A 21,680-nucleotide genomic window follows, 5' to 3' on the forward strand; every position below is an offset into this window, starting at 1 on the left:
CTCAAAACGTTGCCAGACATTGACTTTGGCCGTGATGAAAACAAAATGAAAAACTTTCTTCTAAAAATGTTAAAAGAATCCTTGGTGATTTTTGTATCTAATAATGTGCATTTTCATAGTTGCACAAATGTGGCCTGCTTTGAGGGGTAAGTGTTTATTAGTAAACAATATAAAGCAATGAAGGCAGAAAAATAGGACATCGTTGACGTTTTAGGCTGTAGTCCTATGTGTTCCGAGGAACACAGTGAAATTCTTGCACTGTAGTTTCAGGGTGGGGGTGGGAGGGGCAGGTGCGTGGAGGGACAGTAGGACAACAGTGCAAATAAAGAATAAAATAGCAGTGGAGTAAAAGAAACAAAAAAAAAAAACGAGTAAATCCCGCCAAATAAGTGTTATTTCACCGGTTAGTAGGATGCATGTCAGCTTCTTTTCGTGGCGTGCTGTCAACCAGCGATGAAATTTATATAAAGTCTAAAATAATTTGACTGGACAATTTAATCCCGAGTCCCTTTCAGCACCCTGCATGCCCGCTGAATTTTTTGAAAGTCAGGGTGCGGAGTAGTAAAAAATCGGCCGTATGTTTTGCTAGATTTCACGGAGAGACTGACTGGCAAGAAACTTACGGCTTACCGACTGGCCAAGATCAGGAACCCATGCAGCCCCTACGCTGTGTCTTTAAGACGTGACGTCAGTCCGGCAAAAATTAATAATTAATTATTAACCCTTTCCCGTCCTGTCAAAATAAGCCGCCGGCGTAGATCGGGTAAGATAGGCTCTTTGCTATCCGATCTCGGATCAGTGGGATGTATTGAAATCACATTTTAAGAGTTAAGACCGAAGAAGATGAAATTGATTCTGCATCAGCTGTCAGAGGCAAGGAAGTAACTAAAGATACCATATGCTATGATCGGTTATCTAAATAAATATTACAGAAAAATGATCACAGATAGCTAAAACATATATGTTTAATATTTTTAAGGTTACAGGTATTAGCTTGTGGTGCGATATTTTGCCTGGACCTTTGCAATGCGGTATAAATAAGAGAGGAGTGCGCTTGGTACTTCCTTGTTGCAAGGTTGTCACATGGCTAAATATGGCTGATGATCTCCACCGCTGGCTTCAGATGTGCTTCGCTCCATTTTCGCCGTCGTCTCACCGTCACTTACGCTTTCTGCATAAAATTTGATTTGGAGAGGGTGGGACGCAGAGGAGGAGATACCGCCTTCGGCAAGTCAGTAACACGGCACATCTCTTATTTTCTTGTTCGCGTTGCCGTAAGATGACACAGTGTTGCTGATCGTTTCGGCTAGGCAATAGCGTTTATTAATAGCGTTGAAAGGAGAAACACGTACAGATCACCTCACAGATGGCGTAATCGTATAAGCGCTTGTTGAAAGGTCCGAGTGTGTTATATACAATTTTTAAATTCTGTATTATGCTCTACTCGTTACAGTGGACATTGAACATAGCGAATATGTATGGAAGGGCAGCTGTCTCTTGACAGTGTTGAAAACATGACTGGTGACTGCAAAAAGACAGCAGGATAACTCTTTATCCATGCCATCTACACAGAAATAGAAAATATGATTGGCTCCCCCGATTTAGTGGCATTTACCAAAGAAAATGATTTTGGAGATGCCAATGTAGATCATTCTCTGCTACCAGAGGAGTTCAACGTGCCTCCGTTCCCTTATTCTGAAAATGAAAATCCGTGGTCAAAGACTTCTTATGCGAAATTTACCAAGGATTTCATTCTCATCTCAGAGTTTTCCGAGCAGGTCGGCCCACAGCCTTTACTTACCATTCCAGATGGACCTAAGGTTTGTGGCACATTTGATCTCAATTACTTCTCCCTGCGTATCATGTCTGTAGATTACCAAGCCTCTTTTGTGGGACACCCTCCTGGATGTAGCTATCCAAAACTTAACTTTGTGGAGGACTCCAAAGTTGTGCTCGGGGATTCAAAGGAAGGTGCTTTTGCCTACGTACACCATCTCACCCTTTATGACTTGGAAGCTCGGGGCTTTGTCAGGCCGTTCTGCGTGGCGTACATTTCAGCCGATGAGAGGAAGATAATGCAGCAGTTTCTAGAGCTGTCCGCTGAATTCTCCAAAGCGTCCGAGTGTTTGAAGACTGGAAACCGGAAAGCTTTCGCAAATGAGATTGAAAAGAAACTCAAGGACCTGGAGTATACCCGAGCCATCCTACATAAGGAAACTGAATTGCAGAAACAGAGCAATGGCTGCTTTTCCACTCAAGCAATAGAAAAAGCGAATGAGTTAGCCAACGTCGAAAAGTCTATATATGAGCATAAAGATCTGTTGAGGCAAATTACTTCCTACCCAAACAGAAAAATGAAAGACCCCGACTTTCTTCCCTATGATTCAGAAAATACAGTTGAGTCAACTGACTTGGGTCAGGACCCCATGAATGACTCCAAACCTCAAGGTCAGTCGGACAGCCCCGATATTAAACGCAGTCCCTCGTACACCCCTCAGCTCATAAAGGCGAAATCAGCTAAATGCTTTGATAAGCGCTTGAAGACACTCGAGGAGCTCTGTGACTTGTATTTCTACCACCAAACTATGGATCAGCTAAAGCAAATTGAGAAGACCTTCAGAGGAGATCTTTGCTATATCTACACAAATCAGATAGGTCAAGCTCTGCTGAAGAAACAGAAAGTCACAAACTTCCTTTTTGAAGATTACAGCAGCTGGGAGGAGGAAGAGACCGACAAGGACACTTATAACGAAAAGGATAATTTGCTTAATAATCTACCTCCTCCTGCTTCCATCCAGGCAGGTGAACCTGTGAGTCTTGAATCCTTCGCTTCCTGTGTAGAAACCCTTCATATAAAAATGGACCCAGGTGATGAAGTAAAAGTATTTCAGGAAGAAGACTCTACAGAAGCTTGTGCTTGTGACGTCGCACAGGGTCTCTCTGATGAATGTATGGATGCTATGATGAAAGGGAGTCTAAGCAGTGGTGAGAGCATTGAAGTTCTTGGCACGGAGAAGTCTTTCAAAGCTCAGGGACCTCAGCTGAATGAAACCGTCACGCATCTTTCCCCACATTATCCGGTCACAGTCAGGAAAAGGATTGTCACCAAGAGGGCCAATAGTGAAGATAGCATTGAAGTCTTGAGCACTACAGATTCCATCATACCCGAGGATTTGAGAGCATCCTATCCTTGTGCTATTTATGAGGAAGACTATAGCGATACAGGAGAGGACTGCACGAACAATATGCACGAGCCAATATTCTCCATAAATTCAGACACCGTCGCCCATAACGAATGTGTTTACGATGCAGCGACTTTGGTCCAAGTGGATGCGACTTGCTGCATGGGACAGGAGGGCCTTAGTTATAGAGTGCCCGCCCCCGAGCTGGCACAGGAGTGCTCTGCCAACGGGGTGGTCAAACAGGAGCCGCAGTCTTGCCGCCAGGGGGACTTGGCACTGCAGGTGGATTTTACACTCGATGACGCAAGTATATCTGATGGTCCTGTATCTAGTATCACCCCTTACGAGCTGAACCCCAACTGTCTGTCAGACGAGACCTCTAGGATGACCCTGGACGATTGCTCTGACAGCACCAGCTTTATGAGCACCTCTACATGCTCTGATAGGACAAACCCGCCTTTTCTCTATGGTAGTCCCATTACTGTGAAGCAGAAGAAGAAAGCTGGGCAGTGTGCCCTCCGATTTATCCGACAGTATCCCTTCGCTCAGCAAGCCATACATTGCCTTCTGAGTGGAAGACCTCTGATCGTTTTGGGAAGTGATGAAAGAACTGTGAAAAAGCTAGTTAGCGCTTTGTCCATTTATGTACCTAATCTGGGCAAGTATGGCGAATCTGTGAAAGCATGGCTGTCTTCTCCCTTCCAACTGACAGACCTGCAGATCTGGAAGCTGATTGGTATTCACAAGTAAGTGTTTTATTATTTGGCAATGCTAAGCATATACGCTATTTAAAAGTTCAATACTGCAGCCTGTTGTAGTTATTACTAGTACACTAGCTTTACTGGTAGTCAGTTCCGTCCATAATTTTTTTGTATAATTGACAGATGTGTACTTCGGCATATAAGTATTTGTGTCCACTTTGTCACAGGTGTTCTTGCTTGAAGAATTGTGACTTTTGAGTCTCGGTGGTGTGTTAACCCAAAAATAGAAATAAATCGAAGAGCAAATTTCCAAAAGTTACTCAGTTTTTGAGAAAATTTCTATGGACTGAGTGAGTTTTGGAAATTGAATGAAAGTTCCTCTTTGGATTACATGAGGACTGAATGAGATTTGGTTCCCAATACTCTAACATATGATGAGGAAGACTGACTTTAGGTCATTGGCTGTCAAAGAACAAAACAAAAAACAATCTAGTGAGTGTGTTTTTTAAATTTGCTCTTCAATTCCACATTCTTAAACGCTTCCACAGATTAAAGACACAAACATTGTTAAAATGTCTCACTCAATCGGACCATAGATTGGGGTGCATTGCTCTGCAAAACAGAGTTGTTTTAGTGAAAATGTGAGTTTATTATTGAGTTATAATGGGGAACTGTAGAGCCTGTTTATGTCTTACGCCATACTGGCTTCTGCAAAAACTTGTTTTTTCACACGACACAGCAGCCAGTGCATGAAAGTGGAAAAAACCTGGGTGTTTCCCTGTTAGCACCAAATCTACCAGGCAGCTGATTCTTAGTGCTAAAATGCATTCATCCCATAACACACCTCGCATTGTCTACCGAATTAAGGTCCCAGTCCTGTTGTTTAATTCATTATTTGGAGTACAGCAAGCCATAAAGCACGAGTGAGTTACTGTACATCCTACTGTATAATGCATTACGCCCCCCCCCCCCATCCCCTCTGCTTTTTCAGGGTCACCTCTCCAGCGGGGTTCAGCATCCTCCACTCCCTGAAGCGCTATGGCCGCTACATCAGCATCCTGGATGCCGATCAGAAGACCCTACGCTGCCCCCCATACAGAGGAACGCTGGTGGAGCGTTTGGCCGACCACCGGACGCAGATCAAGCATGGCAGCACCTACTTCCTGCACGCGCAGAGCTCGCTGACGCAGCTCTGCGCCAAGGCCTTCCTGTACACTTTCTGCCACCACCTGCATCTCTCCGTGAACCCCAGCGAGGACCAGGAAGTCGTGGCCGCTCGCAGGACGCAATTCCTGCGTCACTTCAGCTGCGATCCGGAGGACGGCAAGGTCTTGCAGTTCCTGTCTGAGCTCATCAAATGCCATTACCTGCGAGGGCCCGGGAAGGGGGTCAACCCCCCCATCTTTGGCTTTAATTACGTTACCAGCGTCGTGTATAAAATATAGATGTGAGTATGTCATGTGTGCCGGGTTGCATTACTGACCTATTCGTTCTAAAGTTTTATTTTCCAGTCATGCTGTGGTAAGAATGTCTAGAGACCTAATGAATTTTACATGTTTTTTTTGTTTTTCCCAAATGCCTGTGAATGTGAAGTCTGATGAACACGTTTGCCGTGATTTTTCCTCTTGTACTTTGTAAGCTGTTAGTACTTAATCTGTGTGTGTTATTTGAGAGCCATATGAATGGGAGAATAGCAACTAATATACTGTATTATGAGCAAAAATCATAACCCCAACAGAGGGGTATTTTGACTAAGAGAATTTAATCTCGAAAACATGTTGTATGATGTTAACGTGCATATATATTTTATCAAAGAAGGACTTTCAGGTTACGTGCTGTTTTTGTGCCACGATTGTACATGTGGTGTAGAAATGACGTACCGAATGCTCGAGGGGATGCTGCTGACTTTTTTTCTGCCAAAACAGGTATTTTCATCTCGTTGGCATTTTATCACCAGAAAATGTTCTGAGGGCTTAGGGCCACCGAGACCTTTGGAATCAGTGACATTTCCTGACATCTTCTGATGTTTTGTGAATGATTGTGCAAAAAAAAAAAAAAGAAACCTTGAGAATCTTAACTAAGAACATGAACTGGGAGCGGGGGAAGGATGGATGGGGAATCGATGGGAGTGGAACTGGGATGTGCTTTAGCGTGGGTGATTGGGAAATGCTCAGAGCTGGCACGGGTCTGGCCCGGTTCTGCAGGAATGCAGTGGCTTGCATGAAACGACTACTCCCTCTGCTGTGGTGTGATGAACACTATTGCCTTCTGATCACTTACTATTATGCAGAGAGAGCGAGCAGGAGAGACGCGTGCAGAGGCCATGGTACCACACAGAGCTGAGTGCTCCATTACTCTGCGGACATCTTCTCACCTGGCACCTGTTCGCATTCGTTTCAGCTTTTTTTCCATCCACTAGGAGAAAATCACTGTGTCTGTAAACAAACACTAATAATCAGTTTATCATTTCTAAAGTGTCCGACGTTAAGGCTGAGTGATGACTAACTACCGAAATATCTGAACATGGAAACCATTTTAGCTGCTGATCTTTGATGTCGGGGCGGTCAGATGAATTAACCTATAAGAAAAAAATATGGGGTTCTGGGTTAAGTTATGAGTATAATCATAGATGGAAATCAATATTCAATCAGGGTCCTGGGTTCTGTGCATGGTGTAATATAAAAATGTCATTGCATGCTAAAAACATATTTTATGATGTATGTATATGTGTGAGTCTGGGATCAGCTATCATTAATTCCACGTTATCAGTTGTTTATTTGAATCAATGCTAGTAATAATAATTGTTGAACATAATATGATTAATCATCATAACTTAATATCCTTAACATTTAGCTGATCCCATTGTTTCTGAAAATGAATACGGTTCCATTTGGCAAATTCTCATGTCTCATATAAACGTAGTGGCCTCAATTTATTGAGAGTGTTGTACAAAGCCATGAGGTCCTTAAGCAACCACAGTGTTACATATTTACGCCAAATGATGTGATTTCCGCCGGCTTCGATTGGTGCCAGTGATTAGGGATGTGTGTAGGTCCACATCCCAAAGGTGTATGCTGCCTTCCAGAACTAATCTTGTTTAAAATGATTGAAGCCGCCATAGTGTTTTTTGCTTTTTGCAAGCGGTGGTTTTTAATGTTATTCTTTAATAAGCCATAATGCAGTAAAGCCTTCGGGGGAATCGGTAGGTCTATACTCTGGATTTTTTAAATGTACCCTTTTCAGATTCATTACCATCAAACGCTGATACTGGATTGACAGCCCTGAAGTTGTTGAAGACCAACCACTCCAGTAATCAGCTATATATACTGTATACCGACTCATTTATTTTGCATACCTCATAAAATATTTTTCCAGATTGTCTGAGGTACTTTTCAAAAACTCAGATCATGTTTTCAGAGTTAAACGTTACAGGATTTGTAGCTAAAAATGAGGCAGACTGATCTAATGCCTCGTGATCTGATCTGTGTATGCACGGTATATCCATACTGCCTTTGTGTGTTAGTGCATGTTGATGTGAGTGTGAGGTACAGCGAGTGAGAGTCTGTGTGGTTAAAGTTCTTATCGTTTGCTAATTATTTAGAGCATTAATATGACAAACTGTAACAGTCTGTATTTTCGGTATTGATTTTGCACAAAAATTAAATTCACAGATTATTTATTATTTTTCTTTTTATCTATGTACTGTTAATTGTACACAGAAAATTATATCTAATAAAGAAAATGGCATTGATACTGACAGCAGTGTAGTGTAATTGTGGATTTATTTTTGCAACGTGCAATGAAAAATTGTTCAGGAGTAATAAGCATCTAAGATGTTGCGAAAGTATGATTACATCCAGAAAAATGTAATGATGCAAAGTGCATACTTAGCCTTATTAATGTTAGCAATAACACATCTTTCTGCTGTAATATGATGCTATATATGAACATGCTCCTGTAAATTAATGTTTAGAAGATATATCAGTCTTCTAAAATATCATCCCATTTCATACTTCAGCAGTCATTTCCGCACTTAAACAGTTGGTGTAAACCGTTTCTCTCATAGTTTGTTGAGCTACAAAATAAGCTATTACAGAATAACAAGCGCTTTTCAATTAAGCTTCACAACAAAGACTTAGCAGGGAGGTTCTCAGGCACACTCTGCACGGTGGAATAAACCAGTTGGAGCTGGTTTTCAGCAGAAGTGTGCAAGCCCCAATTATCCCCGTGACGGCGGTTCACAGACTACTCTCTGCCTCCTTCGGCCAGCCTCTATCTTCTGTTAGCACAGGAAGCCAAATAAAGCCGACTGAATACTGGAAGTCATCTTCCCACGTTCCTCTTTTCCTACATTCATGCATGATGCCCACATTGCAAAAAAGCAAACCTCAGCAGGTGTGATTATTTTGATTTATTAATTAAGAATGGGTGCATTGGGCCTGAACTCTGAAGAACATTCTTGCACTAATAAATTACATATCTTTATATAAACTGCCCCAAACAATGTATTAACAGTACACAGGACTATGATCAGCATCTGATTTATGAACTCACGTCCTTCCCTCACACATTTCAAACACAAAAAGTACGAGTACATTTGTACTCCCTACAGTACAATAAACACTATTCAAGAGACTTAGTGACTTCCTGAATATAACGGACATTCGTTTTTCCATCACATAGGCATTGCTTGTACAGAGTACTACTTTCTAACGTTATTCTTTGGCCTGATTCTTCTCTTCACTGACATCTTCAGGCTCTCGTGTTGGCAGTTTAAACCTTTCCCAAGGATGCGGAGTCTCCTGGCCGGGCATCGACTTGAGCCAGTGAGCGTAGTAACCTCGGAAACCATCGATTTTATCCAGATAGGTATTTCTTGTTTTGTACTGCAAAAAAGGATGAAAACAATACTCTCTAATTTAGCAATTTATATGTGTGTGATTCTCCGTATGCCTGATTCTGGGTAAAGGTAGCCATCTACATTCAGTGAGATGTAAAGACAGTTGATAACTTACCCTGTCGTACTTCTGCGGATACTGAGCTACGAACTCGAGCTGCCGTATGACGACCTCCGTCGGGGCGACCTTGTTGTGCTTCATGCTTTTGAGAATCTCCTTCAAATATATGTAGTCCAGCCGTTTAGAAGCACTACTGATGAGGGCGCTGTACACGTGGGTATTAGGAACGATCCCAGAAGCCTACGGTCAAATACACGACACACTTAACAAGCCACATGAACACCAGTCCATCATTGTGATACATCAAAGCACATGTTCAGAAAACAAGACTGTGGCCCATCCTTCAGAGTCCTGTTCTGTGACATACTTGATTTTCTCAAAGATTAATTAGGGAGGACATGTCACACATCCACCATCTTCTCATGGCCTTGATGTAACCTCTGCCCATCCACAAGGTTCAAGGAAGTCATTGAAGCACATTGACCTTAATCTTAAGCCACTCTAGTACTGCTTTGACCCCATTCTACATTATGCCTAAACAGCATACACTATGGCTGTGGTTTTCAGCTTCGGCGATCTGGCAAAATGCTGGTGTCACCCCGGATCCAGGCACCAGAAATACACTCATCTCACCTGCATTTCAGAAAGCAGCTGCAGTCCATCTTCCTTTCTGCTGCAACCAACAGCCAGGCTACAGTAAGTCTGAAGATCGGCTGTCAAACCCCTTTCAGCCAGCATGGGAATAAGGGCCTGAAAGGGATGGTTTACAAGGTGAGCTTCTTCTAAATAGCACAAATATAAATGCTTCGGTGCAAATGTAACATTTTTTCAAATAAGACGCATCTTATTGGTTGCATTCGAACTTTCAAGCAGGATGTTTTACACCCAGTCACAGTACTGTTAATAGGGCTGTGCAAAAATATCGATACATCTAACTATCGTGATAATTTCTTTTACGATAGTGTATCGATAGTCAAACCTCAAGTATCGATCCAAGTTGTGCCAAAAAAACTCCTCCTCCGCTCCAATAGATGTCGCTAACTCGCTATCAACAAAACACTAAGCAGTACGATATCAGAAGTAAGCAAGACATGAGTGAGCATGGCGGACAATTTAAAAACGCCTCCAGCTTTTAGAGCTGACGTGTGGCTGCATTTCGGTTTCAATACGATACCAGGGAGTACCGAATTAGACAAAACAAATGTCATTTGTAAGCTTTGCAAATCTATCTTAAAATATTCAGGAAACACTACGAACTTGCGTTATCACTTAACAAGACACCACGCAGATGAATTAGCGGCACTGCGACCTCAGCCGAAACCTCTTGATTTAAGGCAAACTACACTGGATAACATCACTAACAAACTTCCGTCTACCTCAGCTCGCGCAAAGAAGATAACGGAATCAGTTGTGCATTTCATTTGTAAGGATTTGCGGCCGTATAGTGTGGTTGAAAATGCCGGCTTCAGGCATATGGTGAATACTATGGAGCCGCGCTACATGATCCCCACTCGCAGACACATAACGGACGTAGCAGTGCCCACAATTTACGAAGAGGTAAAGCTACATGTCAAAACATCGCTTGCCTCGGCAGAAAGAGTGGCTCTGACGTGCGATGCATGGACCTCCAGAGCAACTGAGTCGTACGTTACGATTACGTCACATTACATTTCAGATGAGTGGGAACTCGTTTCACATGTTTTGCAGACACGAGCAATGCATGAGAGCCATACTGGCAGTAACATTGCAGAGTTACTGAAAACTGCATTGGAGGAATGGGACATAAAATGGAAGGACCCTGTCGTCGTAACAGACAACGCGTCAAACATGACTGTAGCAGCACAGCTGGCCGGCATGTTGCATGTAAAATGTTTCGCGCATGCCATCAATTTAGCTTCACAGCGTGCACTGAAGCTCCCATCAGTCGCGCGTCTACTTGGAAGAGTGAGACGCATAACCAGTTTTTTTAGACGCAGCACTACAGCCAGCCACGTACTGCAGCAAAAACAAAAGCTACTACAGCTGCCTGAACACAAACTTATGACTGACGTAGTTACGAGGTGGAATAGTGCTTTTGACATGCTGCAGCGGTTTCTGGAGCAGCAGCCAGCCATTTGTGCAGCCCTCCTCTCAGGTGAAGTGAGGAAGACTGAGAAGGACCTCTGCACACTCAATGATTCGGACATAACATCTGCAGAAGAAATTGTCAGCGCTCTGAAACCTATGAAGGTAGCTACGCTTGTCTTGTCAGAGGAGAGCACCGCAACCCTATCACTTGTGGCACCACTCCATGCCCAGATGATCCATGATCTACAAGAGAGCCCCAGTGAGTCCACCATGATAAAAGAAATTAAATCTGCTATATGCCTGGATCTAAACAAGAGATACTTGGATGATGAGCAGAAAGATATTCTTTATGTGGCCTCAGCTATGGATCCCAGATTTAAGGCTTTGCCCTTCCTGTCTGATGACAAACGCCAGGACATCTATGTGAGAGTCATTGCAGAAGCTGCAAGGTGCCAGGTAAGCTTTGCCAATAAACATTAGAATTCATTGTCAGTTAGACAAGCAAAAATATATATCTGTTCACATTTTCACATTAAAAAACATGATATATTAAAATGTAAGATATTTATTTTTAAATGTAAGATAAATTAGTTAACAACAACATAAATATATATATATTACATGGAAACTTAATGACCTAGAATTGTCACTGTTCTTATTTGGGACTATTTTTTGTTTCCTTAATTTCCATAAAATCAAAGCTAATTTTGGTGGGGTTTTTTGTTGTTTTTTTCCAGCAGAGAGAGACTGGAGTGGAGGCAAGAGAGACTAATGCAGATGTGGTGCCAGAGGTGGTGGATGTTCAAGGTCCTGTGCAAGAGGACATCCCATCCAAGAGACCCAGAGATTCTTTTACTTTAGCTGATCTACTTGGACAAACATATGGTGCAGTGAGACCCTCACTGAGAAAAACCACACATGAACTGGCAGAGGAGGAGATGAAAAAATACAAGGAAGCAGCACCCCTGTCACTTACTGGAGCCAATCCACTGGACTGGTGGAAGCAGCACCAAAACGAGTATCCACTCTTGTCACACCTTGCAAAAAGATACCTATGTATCCCGGGCACGAGTGTCTCCTCAGAGAGAGTTTTCTCTACCGCAGGGGACATAATCACAGCACAGAGGAGTGCACTTAGCCCAAAACATGTTGATCAAATTCTGTTCCTGAGCAAAAATCTAAAGTAGGCCTGCTATTGTATCCTGCTTGTTGTTGTTAACTTCAGATGGTTCTACAGTCACTCAGGAATGGTACATTTACTTACATTCAATGTTAATATGTAATCATTTATTAGTTATCAAAATATTTTAGACACTTAAGTTTCTAATAGTTTGGAGGCAAAAGATCGTTTTTGGTCTAACAGTTTGGTGACAATGAATACCTCATATTAGAGCATTTTGTTCCAGTTTTATGTTTACTTGATGCACTTTAATTTTTTTGCCACTTACTATTTTAGTTTTATAAATTGTTTATTTAATTTATATGTAACTTTAGTGGCATATACATTTTAGTTGAATGTTTAAGTGTTAAGTTAAGTGTTTAATAACAATATGGACTTCAATCACACTGTGCCGTTCTAACTTGGAATTGGAATGGATGGAAAATAAATTGGAATTGGAATTTTAATTCGTCTGCCTACTTTATCAAGTTGTCAATATAATGTGACACACATATACTAATACAAACTATTGCAATATATCACAATATGTATTGTATCGCAATATATCGCGATATATCGTATCGTGACCCATGTATCGTGATACGTATCGTATCGTGAGGCCCTTGCCAATACACAGCCCTAACTGTTAACCCTTTGAACCCTATCTCAATTTTTAGTCTCATCTAATATAACAATTTGCAGGCACTACAAATATAATCTTATAAATGTTGAGATTAGAGTCTCCATGATATGAGAATGCAGGGCTTTCACTGGGGACCTTTCAATGGCTTAGTATTGTGAAGGAATACATGGTTAGTACCAGGCGGGAATGAATATCTTTGATTTTATATGCACTTTGTTTTCTGTCTAATGTGAATAATATTAGTGTTTTAACAGTGTTAGGCGTGCTTTTTAGTGGAAAATGTATTAAAATATATGCTTCCTTGCGCACAGGATTACTCTGGAATACATTATACACAACGCTGCAATTTGGACAGCTGGATCAAGTAAGTTCTCTGGATCGCAAACATATGCGATTCATGTCTGTGCGTTATAACTATCCAAAGTTATGAGCCCGAGATTAATGGGGGCGAAAAATCACACAGTTTGCATTTGTCAGGTTCTAATGTTAAACAGATAAATATTAAGCCGTTGTGATAAATATCGGGGCATTTTGATGAGTGGTCTTAACCGACCTTGAAATACAACCTCAAGTCCTCCATGTCCAAGACCAAATCAAGACCGCAAAAAAGTGGTCTAGAGCCAAGACCGGTTTCGAGAACTACAACACTAGACAATGAACATTCATTTAATCATCAATTTGAATATCATATCGTGATACAGCCTAAGCATGTGTTTTCTGGCATAACCTAGTTATAATGCACTATTTCTAAACATTATTTTTGTTGGCATAATTTTCACATGCTCCATAGCTATTAGAAAAACAATTTCGTCATCATACTCAGAAAACCTCAAAATCAGTCGCGCACATGTCAGTCCCTTAAAAACGTGTGTGCAACTGGACAAATGTACTAGAACTAACAAATGTGACCAACATAATGACAGTAACCTGCGTTTACATTGATATTTAAAACTCAAATGCCGATATAAAAATCACCACCTCGAAAAACCACGATTTGTAACTGAATCGATTTCCCTCCACCCTGATGTGTTATATATGAATAATATATAATGCATGATAATGTAGTAATTTAATAACCGTATATTATAGCATTGGTGTACCCTATAATATCTAATAGGTTAGTTGAATTAATGATAAATTGTTAAATAAAATGATGTTGCCATTACATTCAGTGATATTGCGGTGTCTCTGGGGTAATTATAGGGAAATATTCCTGACCTTTGCTCCGTTTAAGTCTCCTGCTCGGGCTCTTTTTCTCACTAGCGTGTTAAAGAAGGTAATGTCCAGCTTCAGACGGTACTGCTCGGAAAGGGACAGCAGGCCTGCCTCCACCGCCAGGCCTGCCTCCGCCGCGTCTCCCGGCTCCGTCACCTCGCTCAGCAGCGTCAGCGTCTTGATGTCGGGCGTCAGGCTGTCAGAGAGCATCTTCTTCAGGAAGCCCTCCATGCCCCCCATGAGCGCCAGCCTGTCCCAGGGGTGGGCTATATTCCCCAGGGAGACCACGTTGGAATTGACAGCTCCAACATTGAGAAGGTTGGGCAAGTTCTCACCAAGACGCTGAATGGGAGCGGACTGGTCGTGACATACTCGGCCCAGTGCTGGGGTGGGGAGCTGGCTGGGGTTATTGTGCTGTCGAAACCCAGTCTGTTCACTCAGGGATGTCCCATCTAGCCCCCCCCTGTCGGAGACCACACCACCACCATGCCCCGTCGTATCACAGCATCCTGGGTCCTTTTCCACGAAGACCTGCCTTTCGAAGGCATCCACGTCGAAATCCATCACGTGCGGTTCCTGAACTCTTTCACGCTCCCTCGACCCCCGTCCTCGTCTTGTCGCATTGGGGTCCGATGCCCCATCAACCCTCAGCAGCAGAAGGGAGGCCACAGCCGGGTCGCCGATGCCACAGTCCCGAGCGGCGCGGAGGAGCAGGTTATAACTGTGCGAATTGGGCTTTATTCCACACTTCAGCATCTGGCGCCAAACCTATATATATATATATATAAATAAATAAATAAATAAACATAGGCTAAAAAACTGCATTTGGACATTCCATATGCGTAAATAATGCAAGGAGAAGTTCAAAATGCAACCCTGACCTGTAAGGAGAGCCGGAAGCCATCTTTTTGGTCTTTAATGCATCCCATCAGCAAAAAGTTGAATGTCTCATGTGTGATGATGTGGCCACTCTGCATCATCTCCTGCAATGGTGAATTTCAATTACAGGGCACCTGGGGGGGCATGCAAGAGGCCGCTTTTGGACAAAGAAACCAGGAGCAGCGCCTCCCTCACCCGCAGCACGTGGAAACAGCCCCGGAGGTCGGAGCAGAGCGCGTGGGTCTTGAGCAGAGCGTGGTACGTGATGGTGCTCAGCTGCACGTTCTTCCTCCTGAGCTCTTGCTGAAGGCTGAGGGCTTGCTGGAGGCCGGACTCCTTCCAGGGAGACTCGGCACAGGCGTTGAACAGAGCGGTGTAGGTCGCGTCGGTGGGAACAAGACCCCGCTTCTTCATCTATCATTAAGTAGAATAATTTCACTTAAATCTGTTTAGCAGATGCTTAAGTCCTACAAAGGCGAAACACACTAACTACACACTGAATGAAACTGAGGAAAAGGCTGTTTTGCCTTCGTTTTAGTGTTAATTTCATAGAGTCCGTAATTTTCACGTTGTCTTCAAAAGTGAGGACAGTCATACTAAGATTGTCACAAGATAAAACAGAGCCCAAGACGTCATAACTCACTTATGACAAACTGTGTTAACTGTGTTTTGCCTTTACGGGGCAGTATGTCACAAGCATAAAGTTGTGAAGGTACCAACTTAGGTACTAGCTCAGCTAGACTGACCTTCCAGTGAGTGACCAGTAACAAGTGCAAGTTAGCAAGAGATACACAAAACATTACATAACATTGTAAGGACCTGACATTTGAAGGAGCTAGTCAGATCAAAACAACATGAGGAGGAGATTCCTGCTAAACAACTGCAAAATACAACAGTGTCCAGTGTTGCCAGGAGACCATAATGACCAAGGGATGGCCAATCAAGATGGAAGGCAGGTCACATGAGCTAGTTTTCATAGAAAAATACTATGAACACATGCCTGGTTTCTCTTTATGGTTCTATTCATAATACTTGCTGAGGATCTTTATATTGAATATTGTGAGTTAAACTTTAAGCAGCATTATTTAGATTAACTAGACACCTTACACTTCTCCCATGCCAAAATTAGTTCTGTACAAAAACAACCTGGCTTTAAACCTTGCAGCAATAACTTGGAAGCGATATGTAGGTGTTATTTTACCAGCAGAGACTTCCACTCACATCACTGTAAAGCCTGAAAGCCTTTTTCACATAGCCGACGCGGCCACAGCCCCCTATCAACACAGTGTAATTGAATTCCTCTGGATGCAGCCGCTCAACCTTCAGCATCTGCGTCTCAAACATGTCCAGTGCTTCAGCCAGCTAAAACAGAGGAAAACAAGGAAATACACTTGAAACACTTCCATGTTCTCTCCAGTACTTCAAATTACTGAAAAACAAATAATTCATACAGAGCTATAATTATCATGCAATTAATTCATGGGTTTTCTTTCATCGCCTGATATTGGCTATATACGTAAAGTGAAGGTATTACCAAAGTTTACCTTGTTTTTCTTTATCAGCTTCTTACACTGAAGGAAATACCAGTACTGGGTGTTTCTTCTGACTGGCCTGGGTCGCAGTTCAGCTTCATCCTCTGCATTTTCACTGCTGTACGCATAATCTTGGACTTCGGGTGACGTCTTGCGAAAAAACTTTCGGGATGAAAACCTCGAAGAGAGGGACCCAAAGCCATGTCCGGTTCCAACATTCGTGTCCTTGTCACAGATATCTGATGCTGATGGACCCCTCTGATCCACCTTGTGATTATGGGAATTATTTTGTGAAGTGACGGACGAACTAAATCTTCTACTGTGTCCAAATACAATATTCTCCGACGTCACGGTTTTAAATACAGACACATTTCCCCCATGATTTTCCCAAGTTGACCCAGTATAGTATTTGAGGCTATGGTTGAGAATAGCTCGTCCGCGTAGAATAAACCTTAGAGACATTCTCGTCATAAACGTAATACCTCAAAAAACACTTCTGTGTTTAAGGAAATAATTCGTTATACTGTCCTCATGCCAGCTATCTCCTGACATGAAAGCAATCCAGGTATCAGGAAGCTGTCAGAACTACGAGTCAGACATCAATGTTGAAATATTGGTGTGGAATTTAAGTTTGCATCTTAATATGAAATCTGGTAATAGACTCACATCCAGCGCCATTCGCTTAGCTGTAGAGAATTCAATGAAATTTCAAAATAAGGAGAAATATGAGAAATATACTTCGCGAAATAAGTTTAATCTCACACAGCATGGCCTTGCGCAGCAGCCATATGGGAAACACTCACATGGTTACCTCTGTCCTCGCGAAGGTCTGATCTGCCCAGGCCAACTAGTAGATGCAAGTTTTCAAGAACCATTAAGTTTTTCACAAACAAAGGCGGCAACAACGAAAGTCGTTCTACATTCATACTGTTCGTATAATTCGAATTAAATACTGTGAATTAATTCCAAACCAATTCTGTCAATTCACGGAGCGCGGCAGCCTTTACTCTGGGCTCGATTAGCCTGGCCTGGAAGGTCGGAGTTCGGAGTTCAGGTCGTCGGGATTTCGGCAGGAGGGAGAGGGATTTTCTTGTTGAAGAAAAGTGATCAGGCTCTGAAAGTAATTTATCTCATATTTGTACGAAAAGCTTACGTTTCCATGTGCCTCAATTTCAGCGGAAGCATTTTCAATAAACGCGTGTTTTTGCTCGATTAGATCCTGGTTTGTGCATAGCTGGTCTCTCACAGGTGGGAAACATGCAGGACTTGATAGCTACAGTGGATCATATCAAATTTGATCTGGAACTTGCTGTTGAGCAGCAACTGGGCGCTCAGCCTTTACCCTTCCCAGGAATGGACAGTAAGTGCAAATATTTCATCAGCTAGCCCTTCAGTCCGATAAAATTATTAGATCGCACAAAAGTTCTGGTCGCTATAGTAAGTTAACATAGAAGTGGCGCGTCTTCCGTGACATAATACACAGCGCCGCCAAGTCAAATAAACATTGATCGATTGGCTCATTTTCAAATACAAAATTAACGTATTAATAATACCTTATTTTTGTACATCGCGCTTCATGTAGAGGATTGTTATTTAAAACGATAATGTCCTTTACTGTACTTTATCTGTACTTTCACAATACTTTCTTTCAGAATCAGGAGCGGCTGTGTGTGAATTTTTCATGAAAGCAGCCTGTTTAAAGGGTAGGTATAAAATCTCGTTTCAGTTTCGATACCGTTTACCGTTAATCCGGGGAGCCATCAACGTAAATTTAAATCCCTACTGATTATAACATGGTAGTTATTTTAATATTCTGAGTTATTTTAAAAATATATACTTATTTATTTCTAATGACTGTTTTCTTTACTACTTGGTGCTGTGGTGTTTGCGTCCGTTTTCTTAATTTCAGTACCCACTGCCTCTTGTTGTATTTCCTGTGTGTTCCTCTGTTTTGAAGGTGGCATGTGTCCATTCCGCCATATCAGCGGGGAGAAAACGGTGGTTTGTAAGCACTGGCTGCGGGGTCTCTGTAAAAAAGGCGACCAGTGCGAGTTCCTTCATGAGTACGACATGACCAAGATGCCCGAGTGCTACTTCTACTCCAAGTTCGGTGAGTGGGCCTGCCACACATCTACAGAGCAGACCGATGCCTTTCGGGTCGTCCCTCAGGCTGACTGATTCTCAAACGTCTCTGCAGGCGAGTGCAGTAATAAGGAATGTCCATTCTTGCACATTGACCCCGAGTCAAAGATTAAGGACTGTCCCTGGTATGACAGAGGATTCTGCAAACATGGTGAGCGTTTTACATGTCGGTCTGTAATATGAACTGTAAATTACAAATACTCATGCAGAACATGAGTTATGTGGGGCTGTGTTCCACATGCATAAACGCCACCTGATTTATGTATATATACTTATACTTGTTCTGACTGCTCTTACAGGTCCTGACTGCAGACACCGACACACCAGGAGAGTTATCTGTGTCAACTACCTGGTGGGCTTTTGTCCAGAAGGCCGGTCTTGCAAATTTATGCAGTGAGTTCTTTTTTTTAACCCTTTAATCCAATGTATACTTTTGCCATATAATTTATAAAATAGCGGCAGTGTGGTGGCTGCATACCTCCTGGGTTGGGGGTTAGAATCCCGTGTGTGTGTGTGTGTGTGTGTGGGTGTGGGTGTGGGTGTGTGTGGGGGTGTGTGTGGGTGTGGGTGTGGGTGTGGTCCAGGTATACCTTATGTCGTGGGGATATTTGGTCCCCACAATGTGATAAACATCTGTTATTTTGACATTGTGGGGACCATTTTTCTGGTCTAAAGGTGATGGCATGTGATGGCTGGAATCTGCTTTGGATGCAGGAAAGTAGTGATGGTTTAAGTATAACCTCAAATTTTTTTCAATCTGTGAATGCAATCAAAAAAGTAAAAATGCCAAAAGTCGTGTATTTTGTTTGGTTACTTATGGTTAAGGTTAGGGCTGGGGTAAGGTTGTTATTGCTGACATTAGAAATGAATGGATGGTCCCCACAAAGATATGAGTACAGGTCTTTGTGTGTGTGTGTGTGTGTGTGTGTGTATGAGAGAGAGAGAGATTCATATATTCTTTCTGTATCACATGGTTTTCCTCTGGGTTCTCTGGTTTTCTCCTGTATAGTGCATGTGATTGTGTGCATAATGCACTGGCATTTCGTTCAGGGTCTACAACTGCCTAAGCAGCTTTTGATGAATAGAGAACCTAACTGTGTCAGTTATGTCCTGCAGCCCACGGTTTGAGTTGCCCATGGGGACCACGGAACAACAACCACTCCCACTGCAAACCCAGAACCAGCAAAAGGTACGCAGTGCTCAGGTGTTACTCTGCTGATGTAGGCTGTGTGCATCCCTGGAGTCCCCTGCATGTACGTTCCGTGTGTTTGACGTACAAACGTAAAGATCACTTAGTGTAGAATTAGCGCAGCTTGGCTGGGGATAGATGTAGTTTCTTCTTCTTTCTCTTAGCTAAATATTCAGCCCATGAATATGAGGTCGTCCTCGTCATTGATCCAGTTAACCAATTCTAAAGTCAACACCAACCACCAACAGCAATACCAGAGGACGCCGCAAGTCATTGGGGCCGTGCATTCAAACAACAACACGACTGGGCACAGAGGACCACGCCCACTGGAACAGGTCACATGTTACAAGGTAATTAGCCTCACTGGGCAGGTCAGGGAGGGTCCAGGCACGGCGAATTGTCTGGATTGTGAAAATATATTATGCTAAGAAGATCATTTGATGTTCATTTTACTCATTATGCATGTGAATTGATTAATACCATGTTATGTTATAATTTGCTGTAAGATTCTTTTGTACAATGACGCAAATTGTTTTTTATTGCTGTATTTCATAAATAGGATTGTATTTCCAGTCTTTTCTGAGTATTTGATAACTCTACAGCTGAATCTAAGGGTTCCTTTCTTGCATATGCTGTATGTCAGGACTGATAATTGTTTTCTTTTTCTCAGTGTGGAGAGAAGGGGCACTATGCCAACAAATGCACAAAGGGACATCTGGCCTTCCTGAGCGGACAGTGACCGTCGTGTGGATGTGCTGTCAACCCGGGATGAAGCTGCAGCTCGTCGCTGGAGCGGATTTCTGGAGCTCGTCTCTGAAGCGGATTTCTGGAGCGATCCTGGCCGGTTTTCACTTCCCAGCCAGCACCAGCTCTTCCCCTTTTTAAATTTAAAAATGAGTTCAAGCTCTAATGTGTCTCGAAAGTCTCACACTGCAGGACAACCAGCCGACGCAGCCCCCTTCCTCTGCGGAGGGATGCCAAAACACAGCCTGCAGCAGACAGACTGAATTCAACCCCCTCCTCCTTCCTTGATTTTTACAGGGAGAATTCTGTACCCGACGGTAAACCGTCAAAAACATGTGCCGATCTCACCAGGACAAGGAAACCCTTACAGCTCCCAAAGCGTCGAAAGCAGTCTGTTCCGTGTCTCTGAAATGTCACCCGACTGCAGGAATGGCTGCAGGAATTTCTCTGCCAAGATGCCAGTTTTCTGGGAAGGACTGTTCAACAATAAAGGCAATCTTCAAATGAAAAGGACTTGGTTTGTGGTTTGCCGTGAAATCACCCTGTTTTTTATTGTCGCGGTATGTCAAGCTGTGTCGGTATTACAGGTTTTTGGCTTGGTTGTGTAAAGGCTAATTCAGCCTTCATGGTTTTTGCTGCGACATTTAAGGTAGCCATCTCTTCACAGGCAGTTTGAAAGCTCTGCTCTGTGGTATTCATTCCGTAATGACATGCTAGGTTTTATTTAAGGTTTTTCATAAAGTGTGTTGAGAATCCTTTTAGATATAAGGCTTACCTGGTGTGCAGCTGCATTTTAACTGGTGAGCAGGTTAAAAACGGATGGAAAAAATTACTACAGATGTTGAATGGCAGAACTTAAAAACAACACTTGGTTACCTGAGATTTTTTTGCTGACATGCATTTTTGTACTCTGATTAAAATTTTATTTGCAGATGTCTGGGGTGGCTTGTTATCCATCCCAACACGATGCGAGATCAGAATTGATGGGATTTGTGCCCCCCCCCCCCACTCACACACACACACACACACACACAAACTCAAGGTGCTCACCAACCACACGATCACCATCTCCCCGCATCTCATCATCAATGACGGCATGTGATGGCTGAGAACTACTTTGGATGCAGAAAAGTAGTTATGGCCAAACGAAGCTTCATGAACTATTTGCTGTATTTTTTAACTCCACTAGATGGCGATCTTGGGTTGCCTTTGGGCTTTAAGGCCTTTTTTTGAACGGAAAGCACCATCTTGTGGGGTCAGAGAATACAA

General features: G+C 42.7%; 3 protein-coding genes and 1 long non-coding RNA gene across 5 annotated transcripts; 3 read left to right on the plus strand and 1 right to left on the minus strand.

The window, feature by feature from the left end:
- Positions 1-741: 741 nt before the first annotated feature.
- Positions 742-7,642, plus strand: LOC111845532 (guanine nucleotide exchange protein smcr8a-like). The gene is made up of 2 exons (XM_023815016.2): positions 742-3,928; positions 4,875-7,642. The coding sequence occupies exons 1-2, from the start codon at positions 1,584-1,586 to the stop codon at positions 5,326-5,328; spliced, it is 2,799 nt and encodes a 932-aa protein (XP_023670784.1). The 5' UTR covers positions 742-1,583; the 3' UTR covers positions 5,329-7,642.
- A 637-nt stretch (positions 7,643-8,279) lies between these two features.
- ptcd1 (pentatricopeptide repeat domain 1) lies at positions 8,280-17,157 on the minus strand. The gene is made up of 8 exons (XM_023815017.2): positions 16,349-17,157; positions 16,026-16,166; positions 15,000-15,218; positions 14,807-14,908; positions 13,929-14,693; positions 9,475-9,591; positions 8,899-9,081; positions 8,280-8,769 (listed from the first exon to the last, which is right to left on the minus strand). The coding sequence occupies exons 1-8, from the start codon at positions 16,805-16,807 to the stop codon at positions 8,599-8,601; spliced, it is 2,157 nt and encodes a 718-aa protein (XP_023670785.2). The 5' UTR covers positions 16,808-17,157; the 3' UTR covers positions 8,280-8,598.
- Positions 9,751-12,534, plus strand: LOC140590906 (uncharacterized). The gene is made up of 2 exons (XR_011991807.1): positions 9,751-11,364; positions 11,646-12,534. It is a non-coding gene; the product is annotated as an uncharacterized lncRNA (long non-coding RNA).
- A 206-nt stretch (positions 17,158-17,363) lies between the features above and the next one.
- cpsf4 (cleavage and polyadenylation specific factor 4) lies at positions 17,364-21,344 on the plus strand. 2 transcript variants are annotated; one of them, XM_023815018.2, is made up of 9 exons: positions 17,364-17,456; positions 17,553-17,696; positions 17,989-18,039; positions 18,294-18,446; positions 18,534-18,629; positions 18,778-18,871; positions 19,595-19,667; positions 19,832-20,017; positions 20,338-21,344. In XM_023815018.2, exons 2-9 carry the CDS (start codon positions 17,594-17,596, stop codon positions 20,404-20,406), a joined length of 825 nt encoding a protein of 274 aa, XP_023670786.2. In that variant the 5' UTR covers positions 17,364-17,456; positions 17,553-17,593; the 3' UTR covers positions 20,407-21,344. The 2 variants fall into 2 exon arrangements, with proteins under 2 accessions (XP_023670786.2, XP_023670787.2); XM_023815019.2 differs by having other exon boundaries at positions 17,384-17,696; positions 19,916-20,017.
- Positions 21,345-21,680: the final 336 nt, after the last annotated feature.

Source organism: Paramormyrops kingsleyae, chromosome 5 (assembly GCF_048594095.1).
Source record: "Paramormyrops kingsleyae isolate MSU_618 chromosome 5, PKINGS_0.4, whole genome shotgun sequence".
Taxonomy (NCBI): Eukaryota; Metazoa; Chordata; class Actinopteri; order Osteoglossiformes; family Mormyridae; genus Paramormyrops; species Paramormyrops kingsleyae.